Source organism: Rhynchophorus ferrugineus, unplaced genomic scaffold, assembly GCF_030347505.1.
Source record: "Rhynchophorus ferrugineus isolate W39M unplaced genomic scaffold, kcgeb_rfMv2 rfM4, whole genome shotgun sequence".
NCBI lineage: Eukaryota > Metazoa > Arthropoda > Insecta > Coleoptera > Curculionidae > Rhynchophorus > Rhynchophorus ferrugineus.
This window is the reverse complement of record NW_027472583.1, coordinates 54,315,824-54,336,648: the sequence shown is the minus strand read 5'-3', so window position 1 is coordinate 54,336,648 and position 20,825 is coordinate 54,315,824. Positions and strand designations below refer to the sequence as shown.

The following is a 20,825-nucleotide window of genomic DNA, read 5'->3' as shown; positions in this document are numbered from 1 at the left end:
GTTCTACATCTCTCAAATAGCTGTATATCTTTTGGATTTTTGTGGATACTTTCCAGACTAGCAATTTTTTCGCAAATAATTGTATTAAATTATATTTCGATTGAAAAAAACTACTTACTGTTTTATACATTTCGTATATTTGATCTCTGAAACATCTTGATTCGTCACCTGTTTCTCACAAACGCGGTTTCCTTTTGCCGAATTTAAGGCTATATTGTTTTTTATTTTTTGAGATATTTTAGTGACCGTCAGCTGCATGGCGTAAAAAATATTTTCAATAAAAACCGCGTCGATTTCAAATTTATTAAAACAAAGCATTAAAACATGGTTTGCCGGTTTATAACCCGTAATTATAATATTTTGAAGAATTTTCGGACGTTTGGCAAACGGACAACTTTTGTAGGCTTTGTCCGTTACATGTTCGAACTTCTCTAACAGCATTCTATCTCTTTTTAAATAGAATAAAATGACGAACATAATATTGTCTGACTGTAAAACAAATTTACAACTTTAGGAAGACGTATATTGAAACTCGTGTCACTGCTATTTTGAATTGACTATACGTTTTAGGGTTATTTTTCAAAACATGGGTGTAAAATTGGAATATTTTATGGCTAGGGTCTTTGAGCATGATCAATCCACCTTTTACGCGAACTTCACTTAACTTTTGTCAGTTCAACGTCAATTTATATTTAAACTAATTCAAAAAAGAGCAGCCTTACGAGATCCCCAAAGTGACTAGGTCACAAGATACCTTAGAATATCTAATGTTATATTGATTCCCCATTCGTATGTAATTTTATTGCAGGAAATTTGAAGCTAAACTTCTAAATTGTTTGTAGAAATTAGACGCATATGGTAAACTCAAGAACAGGGAATTTTTGGTCAAATACACAAAGAGCTTAATACAGAAAACCGGAAGTGTAAGGAGATAGTAAATTAATTGAAAGTCTGCAACAACATGCTGGGCCATGGTTTTCGAAGAAAACAGATAAAAATATCTTAAGCGAAAACAAATAGTTTGGACTATCCTTACCATTTAAACATAAGACATGGCAGGCGTGATGGTGTCTCTATACTAATAGAAATATGAAAACAGGGAACTGGCAGCAGAAAATATTTGAAGGAAAAGATAAAATTCTATTTTTTACAACAAATTACCTTAACTAATAATACATTTTTAATCTGACTTCATAATTTTATATTACCGGGAATTTTCTACTTTCTCTTAATTATTCACAAAATTGGTTACTACGGATTTGTGTTATTTCATAAAAATATTATGCAAATTTAATATTAGTTTTAATCACATGGCCCGACTCATCATTTTTTGAATCCAACTCCGCTTCGCTGTCATTAGACTCATTCGCCGAACCTTCTCCTTCCTCTTCATACTCTCGAACGATGGTCGTCTGTCTTTTTTCGAGAATATCGTTGAAAAAATCGGCGGCATAGTCGATGACACTTTCTGGCTGTGCCAGCAAGCAACTTATCACGAATTCCAACAACAGATTTCGAAATTCCTCCGATATCTGTGGATTTGGTGACAGTTTAGGGGCCGTTTGATATTCAGTGGATGTTTTTAACTCTTCGTTGTTGGATTGTTTTTCGTTGGCCATGGCGTCAATTAATTTCAACGACAAAGTATCGGAAATTCGTTCGATTATTTAATTAGAAAATCATTGTGATTTGTGACGTCTTTTCTTATGAAGTGTTATTTCATTGACATGCTTGTCAATGCCAATGTTGTCAATTTGATAGAAAACAATATTTGAAACAAATTTATGATAATTTCAGTGCAGAGAGTATTACAAGAGCCAGTATAGAAAAGAAGAAAAGCTAGTAGAGGGCGCTGTGACTTGTATCGAGTGGGCATAAATTACCAAGGATCAAAATAAAGTTTCTCTTTTGTTCGAAGGCCATAAGTGATGTGTTAATTCCGTCCCATCACGAATAATAAGTGATTCGTAAAATTAACTAAATAGAAATAATTTTAGATTTCTTTTGCGTGGTCTCAGCAAGAAGTATTTCAATGGTTAGTTTAGTTTAGCATTACAGGCACCTACAAGGAAAATATATTATTAGGAAAGCATTTCATTGGTCGAGGATTTCATCCGCATCATGTGTCTAATATCTGGCGTCACATTCCACTGATCAATTAAAATTGAAATAAAATCCAAATGCATTTAAAAAAAAACTAAATACAAATATTATAAAATATTAAAAATATTGTTATATAACATATATAAATAAAAAAATAATGAAATATAGAAAATAAATAAATGTGAATATAAATAGGCTGAAATCAAGTTGAAAATACAACATTTCTATTGGCAAATATAATCAAAATTGTCTATAATGCTTTTTCCCTTTTTCATATTTATTTAGTGCTATCAATACAAATAAGATATATTAAAGTTTCTATCTTTTTGTTCTCTCGTACCGAAAGCAGAGCAGCACAGGTGAGTCTGTGTCTGTTCATATTTTAGTTGTTATAATTATTTTGTGAAAATTGTGGAACGGAAATTTAAAACCTGTTAAATTATATGATGTTCGTCAGAATGGAGAAAACATACCAAAGACTAAAATTTTAAAAAGCAGCAACAAGAAAATTACTGCGATGCTCTTATTATGGTAAAATCGAGGAGTTAAAGAGACAGCTTAGGGATCTATTAACAATATAATAAAACAAGCATGATAATGTTGTTGGCTTCATTATCAGTTATCTTGGTTAAAGGAGACTTAAGCAATAATATTAATTATAAGTAATATACATTGGTTTCAAGTAAATGGGCCCTTTAAATAAAGTTTTTAATTGATGCCCCTCTGCAAATTTTTAAATGGGTAACAAAACCTCTTCATGTAGTATAATCACATTTACCCTCAATGTAATTTTACCATCGTCTAATGTAGACACATTTTGGTTTTAAAGTGTGGGTAATATTTTCATATATATGAAGATAAATAAGTGTATACGTACCAAGTGAAAGCACTGTTAAGTCACACACATTCATCCTTAATCTAGCTAACTTGGATTGTTTCCCCTAAACGATGTCTAGTTTTTTTATTTCGGCACATACACTGGATACTTCTGAGAATGAAGATACATTATTATCAAATAAAAGTGATCAAAATTAAGACGCAAAAATGCTGTTCGTACTTGTCAGACACACAAAATGGGAGTCATAACAAACTGAAACAAACAATCGCGTTATAGAAATGAATCAATAAAATGTTTTTGTAAGTCAATTCAAATGATCCAGTCAAAGAAGTGGTCTCAGAGCCACCATTAGTCGCAGGGTATAAAACATTTCCTCGGTTTCGCATATTTAAGTAAAACCTCTATATATACCCTTTGATTTGTTTTGAACGAAACCATTATTTCAAGAAAATATCGATATATCTGAGAAAAAGATATCGATAATATTTCTGGAAAATGTAATAAAATATCGATATTTTACAAAAAATATATATCAACATTTTTAAGAAGTAAAAAGATATATCTTTTTAGGATATTCTAAAGAGTGGTGATATTTTTTCCCTACATTTAAAATTATGTACCAATTTTAAAAGCTAAAAAATATCGATAATTTTTCTGCGTCCCTATTAGAGGTTGGCCACCGAAAAAATTATCCATATTTTGATATATCAATACTTAAAAAAATAAATAATATAATAAAATAAGTATAAAAAATATCGTTATTTTACAAAACAATATATATCGATATCTTTCAGAAAAAAAATAAAAATAGTTAAATATTAGCCTAAAAAAACTTTTTTTTCTAAAACTCCTAAAGAGTAGATCCTTTTTTTAAAATGCTTAAATCCTTTTTTTAAAATTATATGTAATCTGTTCTGAAAAAATATCGAAAAATATCAATATATCGGCCAAAAATATCGATATTTTTTCTGCATCCCCAATTGGAGGATACCTTACGAAATAATGCGATATATACAAACCACTTTAAATAGAACACAACACATAGGCGTATGACCCAAATTGTAAGAAATGCTAATTATACAGACACCGTTTAAACATTTTAGGAAATATTACAAAATATATGTAATTAACAAAAATTTTCAAAACTCCAGTATTTCTTCAATCAACTGAAAGGAAATATATTTACTTGCATTATTTCTTAAAATTAATTACGTTATATTTGTGCATAATTTTGCTTTTATAGTTGCGGCCACCTAGCTGCAAAATAAAAAACTAAAACTCTGTTCCACATACACCCCTTTTAATATCTCTATATTCTCTATACTTTGTGAAAATCCACAATGCGCAGAACAGTACAGCTTGCGGTGATCTTTAATACATCTAACATCTGCAGAGTTGCTAAAAATATATATAATGATGTCGATCATTTCACTAATAGAAAACTTCTATCTTAGCTCATAAGCCGGCAGTGATTAAACCCAGTCCTCCGGAAAACTGCACCATCCTTCAACAGGCGGTCTATCTGATCAAAATCAGGTGTCAAGTAATCGAACTGTATCGCAGGAAACCGGGTCACATTTACCTGATGCAGGTTTACGATGCAACGACACGTTTGTTGGTCGGAACTGCGACCTCGCAAAATCCTGAGGACATTTCGATATCGACATTGCCGTTAGATCGCAAGGACTTGTTGCTTTTTATCAGAACTATCGACGAGAAGTCGATAGCCAGTGATGCTTGTATAATATATGCACCAGGAGCCGGTCTAGCCGCAGGACGGGGTAAGAGAGATAGAGTAAAGGGCTGAAAAGCATATATGATTTGGAGGCGGTGATGGGACCGATGGGAATCACTAATATTAGACACATTTATGTTCGGATAAAATTTATTTTTCCGAAAAGCATTAGGCTACTAATATTTAGATTGTAGAATATATTAACACCTCAAAAGCTTTTTTAATTATTTATTGTACATCCATTATTAAACAAATACTATACCTTTATCAATATTTTTACATAACTAGTGTATATATTGTCCTATGTAAATAGTAAAATACTCTGATAAATGTGAACGAGTTTAAAGTACAAACATTTGTACTGAAAGGCGTGGCAACTTGTTGAATGGCTACACAAAACGATGCTAAAGATTTAAATGAAAAACAAATAAATCAAAACCCTATCTGTAGACATCTCCATCATTACCCCATTCAATCTTAATCTATCAGGCTTATAATTTAAAGGTTTTACTGCAAATGATGCTATCTGGTACTTCAGCTAACTTCTAGCCAACTTCATGTTGAAGGCTTTAATTCTCATTATATGCGATTTGGCCGATGTGTGAACAAATTTTTTTTCAGTACGTTGAAAATTCGTTAATATGCACCGAGTAAATCGTATTTCCGTGAAGTTGCTGGTTAAGTTTTTACTTCACTTTGCTGAAGCTCATCGAATGCTATATTAAGCTTATGTTATGGTAACCACGCTCCACTGATTTCAACATGTGAATATTGATTTAGATGTTTTAATATCGCAAAATATCGCAGACAGAGAGGGTTCCGGGCAACCAAAGTAAGTTGAAAATAAATATTTGAACGCATTGCTCGATGAAAGTATCATTGGCGATACCTATCGGTTACAATTAATGGATTTAGGCTGATCACAAACGGACGAAACACGAACAAAAACACTGCAATGTTATTATTCGGAATGACAACACTCGACCATTTGTTGTAAAACCGGTGAAACATACTTGGAAACATTAAAATAGGAAATACCACTCCAGACCTTGCTCCTTCAGATTACCACTTGTTCTGACATATGAGTCTTAACCTGTCTGACTAGCACTTCACTTCTTATGGAAGACTGTATCTGTATTACAGATGCCTAACCTGTAAGAGACAGACTTACTAGCTGAAAAGAAAACTTGGACTTTATCAAATCTATTGGCTAATTGGACGCAAATCCAAATTATCATTAAGTAATAAGACATTGTTGTACGAATCTATACTTAAGTCTATTTGGTCATATGGAAACCAACTACGGGGTACTACTAGCAAGCAATATAGCCCTTTTCCGAGCAAAGGGCCATTGTCGATGCTCCGTAATATGTCTCTAATGAAGCAATAGATATCGATATTCCTTTAGAACCTATAACGAGTGTAATTCAACGTGTTTGTGTGAAGTATTTCGAAAGATTGTCAGTGCATCTCAACGTACTCGCTAATCACTTAAATGTGTCTACTTATAGGACCTATACATAATATATAATGATATTTAAATTGGATAATATATTACAGTGGTGATCACAGAGATCAGTAAAATAATTTTCTTCATGTGTATGTATATACTCGTGTTATAATCATAAAAAAAGTTTATTGCCCACTGGGCAGATTGCTGAATTACTAAGAGTAATAACTTTTTATGATGATACCCAATTCGTGGTCACCCTTAGAAGATGTACCTTTCGAGATGATATCACTAAACTGCCTGAAGGATGGAAAAAATTTAGCGGGTTATCGATGGATAGCACTTTTAATAAGAAACTTTGTACTGATTTGTAGCAATAAAGCTTCCTCAAAGATTCTTCAGACATAATACCTCGGCATCCATATCAACGGTAGACATTAGACAAAAAGCAAATTGTATTAGAACTAAAATAAAACAACTATATTGGTTAGTCGGAAGATACTATAAACTTGATCTAAATTCAAAGAAATTGATTTATTAGACAATCATTAAGCCATTTTGGACCTATGGGGTGCAAATATGGGGTTGCACTAAAAATGCAAATCAACTAGTCATTCAACGCTGTCAAAACAAAATTGTTCGATTAATTACAAATGCCTATCGCTACGTAACCAACGAAGAACTGCACGATGACCTGGAAATCAAGGAAAAAAGATTTGTGAAGTTATCCAAGATTTTGCCTTGAAACGCGAAAGAAGATTACTAAATCATACTAACGTGGAAGCAATACAACTACTGGACAACGCGAAGGAAATCAAAAGATTGAAGCCAATCAAACCACACGAACTTATATGTAGTGTATACCTTTCTTGTAAACTATAGTTTAAGGTATTATAATTTTATTATTGAGGAATACATATTAATGTGTTTATCTCGCACTCGTTTTGCTTATGAATTAATCCAATAATTGAAATGTAGTAATAAATTAATTTATAATGAAGATTTTACTAAGCATATCTAACAAAGATGTTTTCAAAAAAAAACCTTATTTCTTCGAATAAAGAGTTGTAGCCAGACTCGTACCACGCAGTATATAGTAATTCTGTTCCTAGTAAAATTCATTTCTTCTATCCATAAAGCCACTACAAGTTGTGCTAAAAAGAAGATCATATAAAACAATAGCAATAACAAAAGATAAAATTCAAAGCGAATTTCGTCACACATTTCAAACTATAATCAATCAAACATGTACCATTTTGGGTTAATAATCTTTCACCATTTTTCTGCTAATACCATAATTCCGTCACGAAAAAATCCTCTGAGATTTCTGGCCGAAAAACTGAATCCAGCCACTCGCTCAATTCCTGCCATACCACTAACAATGTTGGTAACGTTGTTCTAACGGGAGATATTTTAATATTAGATGTATAAATTAGTATCAAATTGTCGACGTTTGCTTTACACCATACAGCTTCAATTATCCGCGGAATGGATTCCTAATGTCTGAATAATGTTCCCATTCTTGTACAAAACATTCGCAAATTGCTTTAATAACGTTGGAGATGGAAATCTACACATCCTCTGCTCTAAAGCTCCCCATAATGGTTCTATGATGTTGAGGTATGGTGATTTCGCTAGCCAGGAAAGATATTAGATATAATATATAGAGTTAATGTCATTCTCATGCGATTCAAACCAAGACTGAACTTTTGGTTGTGTGTATGTGGACACATTATCATCTTGGAATATGGCAGTGTCAGCCTTAGTAAGAACTTTATCATTGAGGATATCGAGATATTAATTAGCAAAGTTCAATACAATGACATGAATAAATGAACCAGCAGGGTACCACGCTCAAATCATAACGGAACCTACCCCATGCTTCAGTGTAGGAAGCAGGTATCCGGATGGTAGGATTCCTGGATGTTCTCAATACATAAACTGGCCCATTTGTTTCTCCCGATCATCATGTATACAGGTTTTATGATCTACCACTTCTTTCACACCTTAGCGTTGGCTTCTGTTATCAAGAGCTTCGCAATACCTGGTGGTTATCACTATTCATTAAATGGTCAATTAATACCTCTGGTAATTTTTTCTGCACGGATGAGTATGAGAAAAGTGAATGAGTAATTTTAATGTATCAAAATAGATAATGACCTAAAGTGTCTTATTACATGACAGTTGGCAAAAACATAATCACAGTCAAAGACATCATTCTTTTTTCCAAGATTAGCAGCGTGTGAAATACAGTTATATAAAGAACTTAAAAATAATTGTCAAAGCATATATTCTAATCAGAAGAAGAAATTGATGTCGCTGTTAGATCCCAATTAACAATTGATTAAAAAGTTAAAAGTTTTAAAATTATCATAGATAAGATCGTCTCTATTTTCCAGTATTAGGTGAATTACAATGTCAACGGGTATGTCAAGAGCAATTCAATGAATTTTGTGGTGTGTAATTGGGAATTTATAAGAAATAATACTTTATCTTATTATCTTATTTACTTTATCTATATATTTGTATTTGTACTTTTAATGGAACTGATTAGATATGATTATGATATTCTCCTTCAAAAAATTATATTAAGTCTACTGCTCCCCTATTTTTGCAAACATTTTTCAAATAAACTTTTGCCTTTTATTTCAAAATGGATTTGACCTTTGGCAAACGCGTCTTTATTTGAACTACACTTATTTCCCTCAAGCACTTGAGGTTCACAGACACATATGCACATAGACAGTAACCGCTAGCAAATAATCTCGAAGCACCATTTGTTTAATCTAACTTTAACAACATGATAAAACTACCCATTTTTGTGAATGCTTTAATATTATAATCCCCAAATTACATTTAGGAAGAAGACCTATGATTTACTGAGTTACTGAATAATGACCCATCTTGGTCTTGGAACATGGATACTCAAACTCGCATATGGTAATTACATCTTAATAAAATAACACAGAATAATAAAGTATGCATGACAAAGAGGATGGGCGAGACGGTAAGACCTGTAGACACACGATATCTGGAAAAAGTTTGTTTGCTGTAATCTAAATTTACAGAGCCTGTTTACTGGTCATCTCTGAGAAAAGATTCTTGGTTTATCGGATTTTTTTATTAGAAAAATGTTGGCAGGAACTTGAGGCATCCCCCCATATAAATATTGAGATTTTTATCCCAAAAATCAGCTCAACTACTATATAAACTTTCATACAGCTCAGCAATTGAAAAAATATTAATATAGATATTGGGTATATAACCCTATTCAGATAAATCATAAGACATAAGACTCATGACAAATCCTTTTTTTTTAATAACAATTTTTACATCGCTTTCTCATTACCTTTCCTGATTCCTTCTCCCCTCGTATTTTCGAAACATATTCGCTGATAACCGCTCTGGAAATAGGTTTGAAGGTAAAGTTAGGGCATCTATATCTATTTTTCCACATTTAGGACCAGATGGTTCCAAAAGGAGAAACTAAAACCAAGCACGTAAATGACTCACCTATAGTTTTCAGGTAAAGCCGATACAATTGAAATCGCACATTGCTAATGCCGAACCAAATACGATGTTTAGAAAGGCCACCACTAATTTAACGCGCTGGCGCGTAATTGGCTTCCAATGAAGAAACTAAATTACGCGCTAGCGCGTTATTGGCAACGAGCGTATTACAGAAATAATTAAATTATAACTACTAATAAATATTTATTTGTTCAGCATAGTCAATATATTGTATTTATGTGACTTTTTCTTACATTTTGTTAAATATTGTTAGATCCTAGAACAGATATATATTTGGAACAACATAAGTTTAAAATGTTACTTTTTTTCAGCTGCAACCCCGATCCTTCTACAAATAACCCCGTTACTTGGAGCTCTGATTGGTGTTGTTGCTGCGTTAATTCTGATAGCCATCATCATAGTAGTGGTGATCCGATTGAGAGGCGGAGGCGAGAGAGATGATAAGGACTACGATGATGGTGGTTTATCCTCAACAGGGCGAAGATGTGTTGCCGGAAATAATAGTGATAAGGTAAATATTTATTTATATTATTTCAAACCAATAACAATTTCTTATTATGGTTCCTTATTCTTATTAATCCATCTTTATTATTTCTCATCAATATACCAATAATTATATGCAATTATATCTTGTCACATATCTCGTATTATGAAATATGAATATGGTTTCGAACAGAAACGTTTTTATTTAAAACTATTTTATTTTATTGGAAAATGTTATTTCTGATTATTCCGTGGCTGTTTAAATGTTGCAGCATCCTTCTATATTCTTGGGATTTATTACTCCACAAATATCTACGGCAATGGCTCATTCTCATATTGAGCTATTTTTTATATCGTGTTTATAATGTTTAATGTCAAATATATATAAATACGTAAATACGTTCAAAGGGTAAATAAAAATGGTAAAATTTTAGAAATAACACAATCTATTTTGATAATTGAATAAAACAAAATAATAAACATAATTTCTACATGCTTGTCTATCTTCATAAAAATACCATATTTAAATTACATATACATGCTTGAACAATTAACTACTTGAACAACAGCCCTTTAAATAGACATTACCATAAATAGGCGAAAATCGTTTAGATCAAACCCAGCCAACATAATTAAAAACAAGCGAAAAAGCCATTACTATATATGAAAGCAGTGAAATTCTCCTAAAAATATTATGTTTTAAATAAATGTTTAATTATTACCAGTTACTACAATTTTTGCTACTATTCTTGATGGACAATTTTCATTAATGACTTAACTATGTCCAACACAACAAGAATCAGTTCCTTCTCTGTTCTTGTTATCATTAAATTTTGGCACAAGTTGATACTTCTTCAATGTCGTTGAAAATGTCTTATAAATATGGCAGCTAGCATTCCCACTATATCTGATGCTCTTAGGATTTTATAACTTTTAAATATTTAACCTTATATTCTGCACTTACCCTTATTCTTTCATGTTTTAGAACCAATTTATTTTAACCCACCAAGAATAACACAACAATTTAATTATTATTACTATAGAATTATTATAAAAGAAAATCTAAATATTCTAGATTTTTTTGTTATTTTGACTTTTGGCCATTAGAAAGGGAAGTATATATAGTTTATTCTCTTTTATGGTTTATCACATGCAGTAAAGTGCGCATGTGCCAAATCCGGAGATATTTGTGAAGTAATGCATCTTTATATTCTTCTGTTTGTTTGGTTTGCGCTATCCGCGTTTTTTTCTTTATCCCTCATCTTCAGTTCTTTTTTCCTTTTGCTCTACATCTCGTTAGACGAGCTGAAATATTAGGTGATAACTTTTCAATTCAATTTGGGTTTAATAATACCAACATAAATAAATAAAAGAAGATTAGCATTTTTATTTATTTTTAAGTCATGAACAATAATGTAATGTATTATATTTGCATTAGAACATATATGCCAAGTAGATCCCTAATTATTTTAAGGTTTTTGGTAAGAGGTTTCACTAGACATAAGTAGGTAATGTTAGGATTGGATACATAGTAACTATAGTATATTGGTTTTACTCATGTGTAACGATTTTATTCTCTATTCTAAATCCGACTCAATAGACCCGAAACGTTAACAATTTCTTCTTACTCTAATAGTAAATTACTGCACTTTACTTAGTGTTTGTAATTAATGTTACAATTAAAGTGACCTAAGGCGAGATTTAACTTTGGTCATTCTCTCTCGAATATAAAAATATTATACAACGCTGTCTGGTCACATACAGGATATACAACCTCACCTACAGAGAATAGTATATTTTTCAAGAACCATAATTATAAATGCATCAACGGATTAACATTAATATTATATAAGAACCATAACTAATTATTAATATCTGTTATAAATACTAATAGCTGACCGTATATTTAGGCAAGTACCGAACCTCTGAACAAAGATATGAATGACAGCGTGGACAGTTTAGAGGAAAAAAACCCCGACATCATTCCGCAAAATAACGCAGATGACGAATATCAAGACGAAGAACGTGCTTTCGAACGTCTAAATAACGCCCCCTCCGTGAGGGTATATAGCAGAATGCAGAGTCCTAACAGTCAGACAAAAAATGGTAGCTACGGAAAACCTGTAAGTACTGTTATAAAACTATCGCTTTTTAATTGGGCTTATGGTTTTTATTTTAAGCTTATTATAATTACGTTTCCGTACAAGAGTCTAATTTTGGAGGACCCCGGTTTGCGGACGAGAATTTTGCTACGTTGTCAGTTCTTGCAAATTATGTTAATATTTGAAGAATATAATATAATTCAGATAAATTATCAGTTTTTATTTCCTTTGAGTATAAAAATTGTAGTATGAAGAATCTTTTAAAACATGCCAATTTTAAACTAATTTTCAAAGGGGAGATATTTTTAAATATCGAAATATCGATAATTGTCTCTGCGGTCGATTACCTTACACATCAAAAAATTATATATATGGCATCTACGACAATTTTTTTGTTTATATATGGTATCAATAATATGATAACCACCTTTGTTTAATTATATTTCTATGAAACGTACAACATAACAAAATTTCGTTATCGTTATGTATCGACCTTGAAATCCGTGTAGAAAATCGAAGCGATATATTTTATTAATTATAACTGATAAAATTCCTATCACAAAAAATTAGACTTAATTAGTAAGGAATTAGCTCAAATTAACATATCAATACGTCGCAATATTGCCTCATTTAAATTTGACTTTTAATTTATTTTAGCTTGTATATATTACAACGCTCTAATGCAAATAAGATAATGACAAAATAATATTATAAAATATAATTTAGTATAATATTATGGTTCAATATTCACTATTTTGAATAGACTATAGAAAATCCCGTATTTACAAATTTTGTGTACCTAATCATAAAAGCATGCATTTTAGCACACACAATTATTGAGATTGCATGACAAGACTTTGACTAACAATATCACAGTAGCACCATGTACTAACTTCTTTCCAGAACTCCAGTGAAATAACCTATGCTGAATTGTCTATAACCAACCAACAGATGCCGCCCCACGTCATATACAATCAGCATCCTCCATCGATTGCTCTGAACGTTATCCGCCGACAGGAACCTACGGTATACGCTCAATTGGATATGAAGAGGATCGGACCCGGCTTGACTCATGCCGGAGGCTTTCAAACGTTACACCATCCGCATCTGCCAGCCTATATGACCAGACCTATACGTGACGATCAGATGGTGCATGATGGATCGATAAGCTCGGAAACTCCTCTTTTAGGTCCTAGCAGCGTAAGTGTCCAGTGTAAATGATTTGGAAGAAAAGAGAAACTTTTATTTACATTTGTCTTTTATATGATTTTGAACAACCGATACAGACTACAGCGCCTTCTACTTCCAGGAATAGGCTTTTGTACCGACGTGAACTATATATTTAACATTCAATTTCAATTTGAATGTACCTATCCACTAATCTAATAAAGATCTGTATAAAAATACCTTTAAATTGCGTGAACAAAACAATTACATTGTGCATATAAATCTGAATCTTTAACTATTTTATTTTTACATTTTTATTACTTGTTATTAGATGTTACATTAGATTAGAATCTCAATATGAAAATAATTTATTAGGGCTGTTCTATTGTACTTGCAATAATACCCAAGCAAGATGAGTACGGGATTAATACAACAGTATGTATTTCCCAAAATAAAATAAATCTCATCTACTAAAACTACTTAAGCTGAAGTTAAAAATACTCTTATACACTGAACAAGTTCATGTGGTTTGATTCGATTCAATCTTCTGATTTCCTGCGTGTTGTCCAGCAGCTGTATTGCTTCTTCGTTGCTGTAATTAAGTAATTTTATTTCATATTTTAAAGCGAAAACTTATATCAGAATATATTGTGCAGCTCTTCGTTGGTTACGAAGTGGTAAGCATTGGAAATTATTCGTAGAACTTTGTTTTGGCTTCTTTGGATTACTGGTTGGTTTTGTATCTTATTGCAACCCCATATTTGCCCCCCATAGGTCCAAATAGGCTTTATGATTGACCAATCTCTGTTATTTTAGGTCAAGTACAGCTGCTTGACTTTGAGTCTAATCTACTCTGCTTTATGTCTCACGTGGTGTTTCCAGTTTAACCTACCATAGAGATATATTCCGAAGTACTTGGTTGATTCCGCTTGAGGAATTACGCATTTCTCAAGTGATATAATTAGGTTTTTGTCACTTTAGAGCTATTAAAGTATATTTTAAACATTCTAATTCATTTCATTCATAGACCTTGTACTTTTTCTATAACTTTATTCAGAGATACATCTTTTGCCATGATATTTTTGTTATTGGGATATCAACAGTATAGAGCAGATATAGGAGTGGTCCCAAGATACTGTAATCCCAAGATACTGTAATCCCACAATACTGTAGATCCTATTTCTACATGGTGCCAATTTAATTTTTACTTAATAATTAAATTGAATAAGTCTGCACAATTATCTAATAAAGAAATGAAAAGAAATAATTTTTTTCTTTAGCCATAATTCCTTCTTTGAACACTGTTAATTATTAATTAATTAATCTTTGAACTATCACAGAAATAGATGCTAAAAAGTTGTCCACTTATATTTCCAATTTTTTAGTTTGTTCTTGTGCTGCCAAACCTACATTTGTATATTTGCCTTCGGATGAATCTATTCCATATCAGTGGGTTGCCTTCATGTAATTGAATGAATGGTAATTGAATGAATCCGTTAGAGCTTTTTCTAGTTGGTCACCACCCTAGTCGGCATCACTTGCTCCTTCAAGTTCACTATTGTCTTACATTAGTTCGAGGTCCTTAGTACCTCTGAAAGTATCCTTTCTTTCGTTTCACTCAAAATATGTGTGTATAAATTTAACAGCTGTCGGATTATTTATGAATTACAACATTTTGGGAAAAGCAATTTTTGTTATTGTGAAAAAATGGATAAAAAGGAATTTCGCATGTCGATAAAATATTGATTTTTGAAGGGGAAAAATACAGTTGAAGCAAAAACTTGGCTTGATGCCGAGTTTGCGAACACTACCACAGGAAAATCAACCATTAAGGATTGGTATACTAAGTTTAGACCTGGTGAAATGAGGACTGAAGTCGGTGAACGTAGTGGACGCCCAAAAGAGGTTGTTACCGACGGAAACATTAAAAAAATCCACAAACTGATTTTGAATGACCGTAAATTGAAACTGAATGAAATAGCAGATACTCTAAAGATATCAACTGAACGTGAACATTCTATCATTCACGAATACTTGGGTATGACAAAGCTCTGTGCAAAGTGGATACCGCGTGAGTTCACTTTTGACCAAAAACATCGACGAGTTGATGATTCGGAGCAGTGTTTGAGGATGGTCAAGGGTAATAAACCTGAGTTTTTCCATTTATATATGAGAATAGGTATAACATTGCTCCATCATTTCACTCCGAAGTCCAATCGACTCTCATCCGAGTGGACTGCATATGATGAAAGCAAGGGGAGACGCAACAGTCGGCTGGCAAGGTTATGGCGTCTGTATTTTGGGATGCGCATGGAATAATTTTCATTGACCACCTTGAAAAAGGAAGGACCATTAATAGCGACTATTACATAGCGTTATGAGACCGCTAAAAGAATATAATTATCTATCTATAAATATATATATATATATATATATATATATATATATATATATATATATATAGATAGATAGATAGATAGATAGATAGATAGATAGATAGATATATTCTTTTTCTTCAAATGCGGCCGCTTTTCGGCGATTTCATCCTCCAAACGGTCTCATAAAGCTGTAATAGTCGCTGTTGATGGTCCTTCAGTTGAAAGGTCCCCGGCCTGACACATAGATGGCGCTACTAGAATATTTTTAGACAGATTAAAACTTTAGATTTGAACTTAAAAAAAACACATTAATACCGGTATTGGCCACTGAATAAAGTTTCTAATGCCTTGCATTATATTTCAGAACCTGCCACCGTTGAAAGAAATCATCGGTTCCAGGGCACCATCAGTGAGCTCCACTCTACCACGACCCGTAACTGCAACTAGATTTTGACCTATTTAATTAAGAACCTCCCCCGAAGAAGAATTGGTATACCTATAATTTTAGATGTTCAAAGCAACTATATTTCTAAATCAAAATAAGAAAGATTTCCAAAAAAAAAATTACTCGAAAGTAAGAAAACCAACGCACTACGTAATGAATGATGGTCTATCTTTTTGAGGCTCAGACGATGCTTAAAGGGGATGTACGGTTGTTATTTAAATATAGATGTCATATGTATTTAGCAGGGTAAATGAATAGTTTGTTTGATATTTTAAAAAAATATATTTAGTCCTAAGAATATTTGTTGTATTGCGCGGTGTCTTCAAAAAATATTTTTGATTTTCATAACGAGAGTATAATATCTGTTGCGTTGTTGGATATGTTAAAAAATGGAATTGTGTAGGTAAAAGACCAACAATTCTTTGTAGATATCGTATACAAATTATTACTAATTATCTGGAAAATAAAAACAAGATTGGTTCTTTCGAGAGATGCATTTACCAAATATACCTTTAGTTATATTACGGAGGAACGTGGTCTTGTTTATTTTTTCTGGATACTAGGGAAGAAGTTGCAGTTTAACCAATCCTGGAATGACAAGAGACAAGTGAACGGGACTATACATCTTTTATACAAGACTGCGTTTACTGTTAACATGTTAGTTGGTGTTGTCAATTCTTGTTTATTATGATGTCGTAACGGATTTTCTATATGTTAAACAGAAACAGTGCAAAAATATACTTATAATATGCGAATCACATAATATGACGTTTTATTTTTAAGATGCATTGACAATTGATGTATAGGTTAGGTTTAGATTCTTAAATTTCGTTCGGGCATTTTATCTCAAGGAAAGATTCTGGTCTATATTATTTTATATTCTATTTTTTAAAATTTTAATGCTTCACAAATGTACAAAATAATAGCCTCATATATGTTTTTAACTATTAAGTCATTTGAAATGAATGAGCGGTTGCTTGCTGACATATTCAAATATATACCTTGTTCAATCCGTATGCTTCTTTTTTTTTCCTCTTTTTTGATAGTTTCATATTAGTTTCTTACTTTTTTTCATTCATCAATGCTTTCTTCGCTTTTTCAGGATTTTCTTGCCATAGTTTACTTAAACTTGATGGTATTTTATTATTAGACCAGTATTTTTACTGCTCTAGGTCAAACTTCCATCTTCCTATCTTCCTTCAATTTATTTTCCTGTCGGTCTCAGTCTTGTTTCCTTTCAAATTTCCATGCTTTTTTTCTATTTCTTGTCAATTTTTCTATTTGCAAGTTCGATTTTCATATCTTCGAAACTAGTCTTCTTGAACCATCAATATTTTGTGTTATGTATTTTAAGTGTCGACCAGAATAGCTTCAAAACAAATAACGAGACAGAATTTATGATCACTGTATCATCTGTCATTGCGATTTGCGACAGCCAGTGCCATATTGGTTTCAATCAAAACCCTTCGTAAAATGTGATCATAGGTTTTGTTTAAGAAATTGGTTTTATACAGTTTTAGTTTATAAATAAAATTACATAAAGCTATAAAAAATATCTTTATACTACGACATAATTTTCGTTATTTCCGTTAATATTCTTGTACCGTGTAACTATTTCGTTGACGATAAGGAAAATTAATGACGATGACGTAAATGAGGTGAGTTAATCTCACAGAGACCGAATTTTTATATAATTCGCTTGTATATAAACATTTTATAGCTGTGGACATATTCAATTAACGGTATACATATACATATATGAATATTTTTGTTAGAACACATCATTCCTAATCGATTTTTTAAATTTTGAGTAAAATTCGCTTCGATATAACGCATGACGTCTTCATTATCTGGGTACACGCGTAACAACTTTTCATCAATTTGGAAATATGTTCATAATGTACCGGCTCTGTTGATCATTTATCAATATTTGCTAAAGTAGGATATGAAAACAAGTTGGCTTCCATCAATAGTATCGCGGCCATTAACATTAACAAAAATATAAGTCGCATAAAATCGCACCAAAAGATACATCTAATATAGGTTTCACCTGCTGTATGGAGATTTTCCAGCATGAGAAAAATTATGTTTTAATTTATCTGTTCTATTGCTAAAATGTTTCATGTAACTAACAGATAAACTTTCGATGTCTTGCAGGTGGGAATAACGAAAAGAGAATATACGTTTTTAATTTTATAGTTTTGATCTAAAAGTTTTCGTCTTAATTTTTTCATGAATGGTAAATAACCAAATTTGAAATACATTTGTGAATTATTTTACCTTTAAAAAATATGTGCAATCATTTCTAGCACTAGCAAGAATGTTGAAAATATCCGATTCTGTTTGTTGATTAATATTGTCTCTTACCATGGGATGAATTTTAATGGATTCGATTCACTAATAGATTGCAAAATCAATTATAATTTCTCCAGGTTGGTTTATTTTTAAAAAAACCTCTCAAGAAAGCAGTTTCTCAAATTTACCGAAACCAGCATTGTCAATGTAGTAATGAATGTACTTAGTTAGCTAGCGACTTTGGAGTCTTTTTTTAATTTGTTTTTTTGCATTGTTACTAGTCGTTACTGACTATCTTACAATTTATCTTTATATTAACTTAAATCTAGGTATATATAGAGGAGGACCCATCGGCTCCATTTTAGTCTCTGGTGTAATAATTATTACGTATTAAGATTACTGTTTGTTTATTAAACGCACCTCACTACAGTACACTTCACAATATCAAATGATTTGATTCTTTTGAGTCTGTGTCTTATTCTGGTGTTATCCAACAGTTATATTACTTCGATATTGACATGAGAATGGAGTTTGTCGTCATGTCTCCTTGCGATTGATTTCCTGGGTAACAGTTATTATCTAGAGATCTCGAAAACAATCAAGGTACGGAACCTGTATTGTATTTATATTAGTTTTTAGGGAACGTCCCCATAATTATATTCCGTGTGTCGATATAAATTTCAATACTTGCATATTCATATATTTTAACTCCCGTTCTTTCTTTATCTATTTTACATGCTTCTTCCAGCGAAGCTGGCATCCAGGTTCATTCCGATATTCTTATAATTCTGTTTATGTTGTCACTCGCGTGTTTTTTTTTTAATTGGCAAATATAGCCATTGTGATATTTTCCATTTGTGGTACTTCACATATGTAGAGTAGGTAAAGAATTGGCCCCAATATAATTTCCTTGTGGTATACCTCCCGTCAGTTTCTTTTACTGTATTGTAGGCTTCCTCTTGAATGGCTCCAAACATTCTGGCTGTAATGTAAGTTTGCAAAAGCCCAGTATCTAAGAATCCGCGAAAAGAAAATCTAAGAATAAGGATCAGAAATCTAAGAATATAGCTGAAGATACCTTTCTATAGGTTACAATCTACAAGTCAATTTCCTTGCATAAAGAGCAAATCAATTTTTTAATGCGCTGCTAGCTCTATCGGCCATGAAGCTTTGGTTCATAATAATAACATAGTCACATTATTTAAAAAGCGACTGTGTTTGTCCGTTCAAGATAACTGAAAATGTTTCACTAAAATTTAAATACTTTAAACATACGTTACGCGTGTAACCATCATCAGAACTTGTTTATATTAAAGTCGATATAGATTCAGCCAGCCTTATATTATTAAAATACCTTTCATATAACTTAAGGTTTCTGATAATAAAGTTTACTTTTTTTTATATGCAACCATATACATTAAAAAAATTATATCCAGACTGCATTCTAAATAATACGAGGGAGACTCAAAAAGATGATATTTGTTATAGAAAAATATATTTAGGACTTTTCTAAAAAAAATCTATCAGAAACCTACAATAATATTTAATAAAGCAATTAACACAGGTTTTAACCCTTTCTAGGTCTTCTGAGCCCTCCTCGTCTATTAAAACATTATTGTGAAAATAAGTTTGCCGTCCAAAAATTATTTATTTTGTAAAAAAAATCTAGCGCATTATAGCCATCAGTAGACGACAGCGTTTGTAACAAAATTGTTATATAACCTAAATTTATTTAAAAAACGAATAATGGTAATTTTATATGTAAAACCTACATAGATAATTTTTACATGTACCTCAGATTATATAACACTTAACTGATGTAAATAGTGTAAATAATAAATTTATTCGGATTTAAGAGGTTTTCCACATTTTTCTTTGCTCTCCAAGGACAAAATAAAAAGAACTAATAATAAATGTTTTATGATATTCCGGTGTATATATCGACAATAATTAAAAGGTTTTCGCATAAAAATCGGTTTAATTTATGATCGTTCCAGGATAATTTTCTAGATTTATCGTTATATATATATTAAAAGTGGCCTTGCTGCGGTTTTTATTTTCCGATTTCTATATAAGTATATTATTTAGACGTAGTACTTACCTCTAGTTCATTTTGTATAAAGCCATAATGTATTTATATCATTCTGTATATGTTAAAATAATCAAAATTTATCTGAAATAAATTATTTAAAAATATTTGGGTTGTTTTTTTGTCACACATCAAACCTTTCGACAAGGTCTGGCACGACACATCAATCATGATCACAAAATGCGTACGGTTATGCCTCATCAAGTCCT

General features: G+C 31.7%; 1 protein-coding gene across 1 annotated transcript in view; it reads left to right on the top strand.

The window, feature by feature from the left end:
• The window catches only part of LOC143196284 (nephrin), a 360,346-nt gene extending 343,351 nt beyond the window's left edge, over positions 1-16,995 (top strand). Inside the window, exons 12-16 of the mRNA XM_076403953.1 lie at positions 4,396-4,722; positions 9,969-10,168; positions 12,051-12,263; positions 13,146-13,442; positions 16,152-16,995. Coding sequence (XP_076260068.1) covers positions 4,396-4,722; positions 9,969-10,168; positions 12,051-12,263; positions 13,146-13,442; positions 16,152-16,241 — 1,127 coding nt within the window. The 3' untranslated portion in view covers positions 16,242-16,995. The remainder of the gene's footprint in view (positions 1-4,395; positions 4,723-9,968; positions 10,169-12,050; positions 12,264-13,145; positions 13,443-16,151) is intronic.
• The last annotated feature ends 3,830 nt before the right edge of the window (positions 16,996-20,825 follow it).